Below are 9,056 nucleotides of genomic sequence, written 5' to 3'. Positions count from 1 at the left end.
AGGCTGTAAACAAAACACAAAACACTGCGGCTTGTTTTCTGTACAATTTTTTTAAATTTTATTTATAACAATATCTGTTATTTAGTTTGTAAAGTACTCCAGCAAAAATTAAACATTATTCTCTTTCCAGAAGAAAGTCTGCGCCTCCATGCATTGTGTACTATAAAAGCTATGTGTCATTTTTCATTTTAAAAAACAAGGACTAATCAAACAAAAAACAAAGGCTGAAAATGCAGGTATGATTTTGCAAAAATGTCCTTTAGGTAAAATGATTGTACTTCTCTCTCAATTCAAGACAAAACATACACAACAGCATAAAATAAAGTTGGCTTGACAGGTAAGCAAAATAAAAACTTGTTACTGTAGTTACACTGAAGACTTGTGTTACTTTTCACATGCATTAAGATATGGCTGACACATTTCTGACAGAAGCAGCATTTTGGGACAGAGGCTGAGCGTAAGGACGTGTCAGAGCAACCAGAATGGTAGCATTAGCAGCAGCAGGGCACAGAGAAGAGATCAGGAAGAAAAAAGAAACGCTAAAGATCAACTGAAATTAATGCACTTAAGACCGAGTCAATACAAAACTGTGAACATACAGACTTTGATCCTCTGAAGGCAGAAATTACTCACAAAGCCAGATGGATGTTGTCTGGTCACTAGAACACACACACAAAAATCTCTCCTTACATTTGACCATAACTGCAGCCTCTACAGGAAGGCCATAAAACAGACGCTAAATAGTGCAAACACGACACTATCCATAAGTCTTCTATCAAAAAAGGCCCCGCCATTATTAGCCAGCTGTTCTCTGGGCATGTACACACAGCCAGCTACCCACCCATTAAAGTATTCAGCCCAACTACTGCTTTACATCTGTGATCTCCACCATCCTCTCTGCCTGGAATGTTTAACCCATAACCAACTTCCTCATTCTCCTAACTCCACAATCACACGCCAGAAAGCCTCTTTTCCTTTCACCACAGCAACACATCAGCTCCAGCTGTTACACATGAAGTGATAAAAACAAACATATCTGCTTTACATCTTAAGGTATAAAGCCTACAGTATACACTATACCGTAAAATGTGATATTCTGTGCAAGGAAGACAACACAATCATTTTATGAACGTTGTTCTCTGAGGAAAAAAGAAATGATGTGGAAATACTGTAGTTGCCATCTGGTATTGACATTTTACATGTGCTATACACAAACGGTGCTATCACAAATCTGTCTCACACATTCTTGCTACGAACTCCAGCAAGACGACATATGTACCGATTTAGAAAACTTTGAGTTTTGCCTTTCCCGCTCAAAGTCAACACAAACAACACACAGTTGGCACTGGTGAAATGGAACAATGCTTTTTTTTTCTTTTCTATACAGTTCATACAAAAATAAAAAATTAAAATTGCTCCAATGATAGCATTTTTTTTCTTATGATTTTCTTGTTTCCATTTCATTTTGCACAGAGGTAGTGGCTATTTAGGTAAAGGGTAAGGGACAAAGTGGAAATTAAAAATCTCTCATAGAAAATGTTATTCGTTTTTGACCAGAGGAATCTCAAAAGAACAAAATATAATACTGCAATCACATACAAAAGTAGTCCTTCATTTTTGTACATTTTATACAGTGTTCACATGTTTTATCAATTTTCTCTCACACTTTTTTATTGATTTTTGTGTCATTTTTCTTTAAAAGGCAAGAATGGGGGTGTGTTTGGAATAGCATGATCCAGGCCAACAGAAAGTCTATGCCAGTGGGTCCACAAGGGGCTCCTCATCGCCACGTGATAGCAACTCCTTCTTCTCATCCGTGCTGGCCAGAGAGTTGCGACTGTTGTGAGCTCCCATATACAGAGTGGCGTATACTGGGTTGGTGAAGTTAGTGGGCTGGAAAAGGAAAAAAGTCGTCCATTAGATGATGTTTAGAGAGCTAGAGTATAGCTTTGTGTATGTACAGTACTGAGCAGAAGTCTTGAGCCACACCTCATTTTATTTTTAATTGCGAAAATGGGAACTAGGTGCAGCAATTTACTGAAACGTGTAAACAGACATTGCACTCAAAAATACAGTATACAGGTATATGGTAATAACAGAATTTGAACAATTCTAACAAGCTTGAAAGTCACTATTTCAATAATTTGACATGTTTTTCAATATTCTTCTCTGAGGCAGCTTTCTTGTCATTTTTTTAAAGTAGTCATCAGGAATAGTTCTCCAGGCTTCTTGAAGGACATTTAAAGCTCCTTGGATGTTGGCTGCCTTTTGATCTGTTCTCTGTTCAAACTGATTCCACACTTTTTCAATAATGTTGAATCTCTGGGGAGGCCGATCCATGACTGATAGTTTTCCACCATGTGTTTTTCTATCCAATATCAAGCCAGTCAGAAACCTTCCAGTGGATCAAAATCTGACGTTACTTTTCTGCATTCACAGTTCCATCAATTTTGACAAGATCCCCGACACCACTGGCATAAACACAACCCTAAACCATGACACTGTAGACACTCACTGCTGTACCTCACTCCAGACCTCCTCCATATACTCCATAATTATCACTGATGATAATTCGAACCAAAAATATCAAATATTTGGTTCGAATGGTTCGATGGACCTGTTGCCGCTGATTTTCAGCCCAGTTTTTGTGTAATCTGGCATACCTCAGCCTTTTCTCCATGTTTCCCTTCTTTAGGAATGGATTCTTGAAAGCCACCCTTCCACTGAGACCATTTCTGTTGAGGCTTCAGTGAACAGTAGATGGATCAAATGAAGGGCCAGCTCCTGTGTCAGGTCTTTGCTGTATTTTTTTCTGTTTCATCTGCTGTAGATAGTTTTTTTTAGGCCTGATACTTCTTCTTTTGTCTTCCACTTATCCTGTTACCTCATTTTTTTTAAGGACACACTGCACACCATGCAGAGTTTTCAGCTAATAGCTCTTTGGGAATCCCCTTGTTGGTACAAAGATACTGTTATGCCTGTCAAGCTGTGTTGTCTTTTGCATTTTTAGTAGATTCAACAAGAGAAATGGGAACACGTGATGTGTTTTTGAGACAGGCTGCTAGTAACAGTGTGGAAAGGCACAGTTTAATATTGGTTCATTACTAAGTTTTCTGTTATGTACAGACATAACACTGGTTCATCCTTGGAGCTAGGTGCCTTTTTAAGCTTGAAAGAGTCATAGGTCAGTGTTAAGTGGTTTAACAAACAAAATAACATTCCTCTGAAAATGTTCGGGTACATGGACTGGACTGAAAATGAGTGAAAAAGCAGCCAATGTCCAAAGAATAACTTTGACTTTCAGAAAGCCTGGAGAACTATTGCTCAAGATAACTTTAAAAATTACAATAAAGCCTGGCTCCTTGGAAGCAAAACAAATAAATGAGGAGGGACTCAAGAGTTTTGCACAGTACTCTACATGTCTGGAATTTTGTCTACCTTATCTGGGTCCAGAGTGAAGTCTGCATCTAGCAGCTCCCCAGCATCATCGTCGGGCTCACCCTCATAGATCTTGTAAGCAGGGTTTCCGATCTCAACATTCATGGCCCCATTGGTCATCCTTTGGTGCTGGAAACCCTTGGCCCTACACAAAATATTAGGGAAAGCAGTCATACCTTAATTTCTTGTTCAAGAGTAAAGTTGCCTGAAGAGTGCAAGCAGGGACACAGCCACATTACGAAGGGAGGGGAGAGGCATTCCATGACTCTCACCACCATCCAGGCTAAGCCACAGCACAGGGACCAACACAAACCCAGCATTCATGTAGCCGACGTCAGATCCAGACATAGTGGACCTGGATACAGGACTGTTTATTTTCCCAAACCCCAATAAATCCACATCAATCCTCTAAAATATGCTGCATGAAGCATGGTCTAAGTAAATGCTGGATTTTTGGAAGTTGCATTTTCCAGTCAGCGCTTGGAATAATGCTATTGGACTCATGTCTTCATGTCTCGCTATGAGAGACACTACCACAGCTCAAACCACAACACAGTACATTATGGCACAATATGATAGACAACAATGGGAGACCTACAGCACTGGCTAACACATAGACAGATCTATTCAATTAATCTGTTCAATAGATCTGCCCTGGAGCCCTGCTTTGAAGAGGATAACTATACAGGACAGATACTGTAGGAGCGGGATGACCTACAGCTTTGATGACCATCAGAGATAAAAATGACAACACTCAGGACCAAACACAGCACAGGAACTCATGGTCAAGGGAAAGGCAGGGAAAGAGAGAGCATCAGAATGAAGAACAGAAAGAGGGTATGGAGGGAAAAGTGTAACCCTGGCAGCCGTTACCGCAAGCATCTGGAGCCGGATTTGCCGGGCCGGCTAGACCTGAGGAGCAGAAGAGATGCATTACAGAGGAGGAGAGTAAAAGTGCAGACCGAAGAAAGGAAAGAAGGAAGAAAAAGGGGAGGAAAAAAAAGGAAGTGCAAAGACAAAGAGAGGTCTCCACGGTCTCAAGTTTTGAATGTCATGTTACTCACCCTCTCATCCTTCTCCTATACCAGAACAATGCTCCTGCAGCCAGGAGGATCAGCAGCAGCAGCAGCAGCACTGCGATCAGTATAGAGACTGTGCCTGCTCAAACACAGAATTGGAAAAAAAAATCAATCTCATCAAACTAAAGTCAGAAACTTGTTATTAAGGTCACTGTGGAAGAGTTCACTTACGTCCGCTTGAACCTGAGGTATCACTAGTGGCCACAGACTCACAACGATGCCCTTCCCAGCCAGATGAACATCTACCCACAAACACACACATAAAAAAAATACTGATATGCCTGCACACTTGAAATAATACAAAGGATTTATACAGACTGAATGACAACAAATATGGATGAATACACTCGTCCTCACATGCACTTCGGAAGGCGAGTCTTGGGGTCTATAGCGCACTGGCCATTTGCACAGTACTCATTCGTATCACATGTGTAACAGCTGGGCTGGATTCTGCCGTCTGTGCAGCTACGAAAAAAGAAATTGAGAAAAATGAGACAGCTTTACACGTGTACGTTTCTTTTCCATTATTGTGAAGTATAAGTGGTCTTACCGACAGGTGAAGTTCACTGCGGATGTCAAAGTAGTGCTGCGGATACACTCGCCATCACGACAGTAGTGACACCTGTCAATCTCACATGTACTGCCAGTGTACTGGGGCCGACAGCGGCACAGTCTGGTGCCATTTTCGGTCTCTAGACACGTGCCGTCGTTAAGACAGTGGGCTTCACAGCCTCCTGCACACAGGTACACAAATGAACATTTTTTTTTTCCTTTCATTTTAACATTTTTTTAAATGTATCGTGTCACAGAAACATCGTGACCACTCACTGTACTGGCACTGGTCGCCAAGGAAGCCAGAGGGGCAGCTGCAGGTTGGCTGGTTTCCAGCACTGACGGTACAATTGCCTCCATTCTGGCAGTAATCTTTACAAGTGTGTAGGTTACAATTTGGCCCCGTAAAGCCTGTCAGGCATCGACAGGTAGGAGAGCCTGTGGGAGGACAGGTGTATCAAGAGATATAAAGGGAAGGATGGTTGGGAATGGAGAGAAGAGTGCATTATTTTACTGGGCCATATTTTAACCTCTTATGCAAAAGACATATGACACAAAATACCAAAGTCATCGCAATATTCACATCTAACCTGTAGGGGAAGGTGTGCATGTGCCTCCATTCTTGCAGTAGTCCCTGCACTGGTCAATCTCGCATCGATCTCCTCCGTAATTAGGCTGGCAGCGACACTTGGGCTGCTTGTGGGCATTTAGGAAACAGCTGCCACCGTTCATGCACTGGATTAAGCAGGGACCACTAGGAGGCGCTGTAGGCGACAAAATCTTTGATTGATACACAATTCAAAGGCCAGCGCCTGTGTGTATTCTGTATGTGAGAGATGTGTACTTTCCATCTGTCTATTCACTCACAGATAGGTGACAAAGTGGGAGTAGGAAGCTCTACACATGTGCCATTGTCCAGCGTGCGTCCATTGGGACAGGTGCAGACAGGTCCACTGGGGCTTAGCAGGCAGAGCCATTCACATTTCTTCCTGTCACAGGGATTAGTCACTGATGGAGCGAGAGAAAGAGAACAGGCATCAAAAATGAGGAATATAACTGCTTCAGTGCACTAAGTGATTAAACACTCCTGCTGGTTGAACTTGTGTCCTTTTTTTTTTCCTCCACTCACTCTCAGGTTGTTTGTAACGGTGATACAGGGCGATATCAGTGGCATGGTTTATTCCAGTGGTCAGATTCTCAATGGGGCCTTTGCCAAACTTATTCACTCGGAAGACGTAGTTGTTGATGTAAGTGACCCCATAGATGTAGTCCTCAAACACGTCGATGCTGAAGGGCTGATGGAGCTCTGTGCGGAAACAAAAGGCAGACACAAAATTGGAATGGATTTCTGACTAATAAAGACCGATGATGAGAACAGATTACAACACCAGGCTTGCCGTGTGATTATGTGCCACTCAACTGTTTTTAATGCTGTTTACAGCCACAACTGCATCACTGCCGTTCAGCTTCACGCTGCAAATCATGGAGAGTTTGGCGTCAGCCCAGTACAGACGCTCATTAAAGTAGTCCACCGCCAGGCCTATGCAAAGAATGAGGAAACGTTTAAAGAGGAAATACTCGTACTTTAAATTACCTACAGACAAGATTATAGGAGAGAGTTGGTTTTGTATATGTGTGTGTGTGTGTGTGTGTGTGTGTGTGTGTGTGTGTGTGTGTGTGTGTGTGTGTTTTACCAGTTGGCCATTGGATGTTTTCTTCAACCAGAGTCTCTCTCATGGTTCCATCCATAGCAGCTGTTTCAATCTTGGGGTGGGTGCCCCAGTCAGCCCAGTACATTTTCCTAATGAATGAAAGGTAGACTCTTCATTTCCCGCTGCCATCAACACAATTAAAACACAGTCTGCATTCTTGGAACTCATTTTTCCTGTGTCACTGCATCCCATTTCTCCCCACAAACCACTTACCCTCTCTGGGGGTCAACTACAATTGCATGGGGCTCATCAATCATGCCTGAGATCAGCGTTTTGCGGTGGCGTCCTCCACTTATTTGGGCTACTTCGATGACATCTCTACCAGAGTCAGTCCAGTACAAGTTCCCTGCCACCCAGTCCACAGCAACGCCACGGGGCATTTTCAGATCAGGGATCTGATAACAAACAAGATTGAAAGTGTAACAAGAATCTCCAAAATTGAATACACATTCTTTCTTTGTTTATGTTAGATCGCATTACTGTAAGCATGCTAAAACAAGCATGTACAAACTAACCTCAAGGCTGGTGACCCTGGAGTCACTTTGGCGTCGGTTGCGGTTGCTGTTGGGGGACGGGGAGGAAGAAGGCAAATCGTAGGAAGAAATGCGCCCCGTGTGCCAGTTTGTCCAGTAAATGCGACCAGTCTTCACGTGCAGGTCCATGGCATCAATGCGCACGTTGGCATCACCCTGGAAGATCTGCTCATAGCGCCAGTTTGGCATGGAAGGGTCCAGGCTGCGGATTTCATTGTCATCAGCGATGTAGAGGACTTGTCTCTGAGCTGGGAATGCACAACAAGGCATTAAAGTAAACACAAAGCGCGGACAGTGTACATATAAAGATATTAAAAACATACACTTGAAAACAAGCTGGGTTAGGTTAGAAGAGCTTACTATCAGCCTTGCAGGTGTCATTGATTCTGCTGAAGTACTTGTGGCAGCTGCACTTGTAGGAACCTTTAGTGTTGTTGCAGATATGGGAACACGCTCCAAACTGCTTGCACTCATTCTTATCTGTGAATCACACCAGGGCCACATGACACACAATGCAAATACAAAGTAGTGTAGAGTTGTAACATGACAAAAGAAAAATGAAGCCAGGGCACCTTCGCATCTGTTAAGTCCACTGGACTTGAAGCCAGGTTTGCAGGAGCAGAAAGAGTCGGTGCCGTTCACCACACAGTGAGCTTCATCTCCATCTCCACACACCGTTCTGTTACTGCGACAGTCGTTCAGCACTGTGTCTGCAGACAATAAACAGGCAGCACGCAGTCACACAGACAGACAGAAACGCAGACGGATCACTGCCAGTGTGACAAATTTACTGTGGCCCGACATACCCTTCTTATTGCAGTTGATTTCATCAGAACCGTAGTCCTCGCAATCGTTGAAGTAGTTGCAGCGCAGAACTGAGCTGATGCAACGGCCATTCGAGCACTCGAACTCGTCCTTTTGGCACGCTGGTTTGGAAGGAGTGACTTTCGGAAGAGAACAGGGGTCACAGAGAAGCTGTTAATACCCTGGTTTCCACATGACGAATTAACCACAAGAAAAGACTTTGACTTAACTCCATCTGCAGTTAAAACGACTTTACAGTAAGTTAAAAGAGTACACTCACAGCAGCTGAGTTCGTCACTGTTGTCCCCACAGTTGTTTACACCATCACAGCGTTTTGATACCGGCAGACAGACGCGGTCGTTTTGGCACCGGAACTGCCTTTTGGGTGGACACTGGAATTTAACTTAAGGACCAAAGGAGAAAAGCTCTATAAGAACGGGCCATCAAATAGTCTTTGTAATTCTTTCAACGTGAGGTATGTGCTGATTCTCACCACACTCTTCTGGGTTCTCATCAGAGTTGTCTCCACAGTCATCCTCACCATCACACATCCAGCCCAGGGGTTTGCAAAGGGTGTTGTTGCACTGGAACTCATCTAGGGGGCAGTGTCTACCAGCTGAAACACAGTGGCGAGCAGTCAGTCATCAGCAGCCAGTGCTACTGATACTTCCAGAATTATGTTTGTTATAAATATCCAGTGGAGGTACAACATGTATGCTTCTCACCGCGACTGTCGCAGTTCTCCTCATCGCTGCCATCCATGCAATCGGGATCCTCGTCACAGCGCCAGCGGAGGGGAATGCAGTGGCCGTTTTTGCACTGGAACTGATCTCTGTCACATTTCACATCACAGCCATTCTGATGCAAACAAACAAAAAGAGAAAAAAAACCCAGAATTGAGCTCAGTATAGCATTTTTGCTCTCAAACTTCAGTTAGA

The 9,056-nt window shown here is 43.3% G+C and overlaps 1 protein-coding gene across 1 annotated transcript in view; it reads right to left on the bottom strand.

Moving 5' to 3' along the window:
* Positions 1–31: 31 nt before the first annotated feature.
* Positions 32–9,056, bottom strand: part of LOC115780427 (low-density lipoprotein receptor-related protein 1-like) — a 103,688-nt gene continuing 94,663 nt past the window's right edge. The window contains 20 exon segments of the mRNA XM_030729616.1: positions 32–1,893; positions 3,439–3,583; positions 4,503–4,596; positions 4,689–4,759; positions 4,875–4,982; positions 5,068–5,251; positions 5,346–5,507; positions 5,660–5,833; positions 5,937–6,077; positions 6,199–6,375; positions 6,490–6,609; positions 6,764–6,870; positions 6,995–7,176; positions 7,297–7,562; positions 7,675–7,794; positions 7,887–8,024; positions 8,121–8,258; positions 8,399–8,521; positions 8,612–8,734; positions 8,844–8,976. Coding sequence (XP_030585476.1) covers positions 1,753–1,893; positions 3,439–3,583; positions 4,503–4,596; positions 4,689–4,759; positions 4,875–4,982; positions 5,068–5,251; positions 5,346–5,507; positions 5,660–5,833; positions 5,937–6,077; positions 6,199–6,375; positions 6,490–6,609; positions 6,764–6,870; positions 6,995–7,176; positions 7,297–7,562; positions 7,675–7,794; positions 7,887–8,024; positions 8,121–8,258; positions 8,399–8,521; positions 8,612–8,734; positions 8,844–8,976 — 2,847 coding nt within the window. The 3' untranslated portion in view covers positions 32–1,752.

Source organism: Archocentrus centrarchus, chromosome 5, assembly GCF_007364275.1.
Source record: "Archocentrus centrarchus isolate MPI-CPG fArcCen1 chromosome 5, fArcCen1, whole genome shotgun sequence".
Classification (NCBI taxonomy): Eukaryota; Metazoa; Chordata; class Actinopteri; order Cichliformes; family Cichlidae; genus Archocentrus; species Archocentrus centrarchus.
The sequence above is the reverse complement of the archived record's forward strand: the minus strand, read 5'-3'. Positions and strand labels throughout refer to the sequence as shown.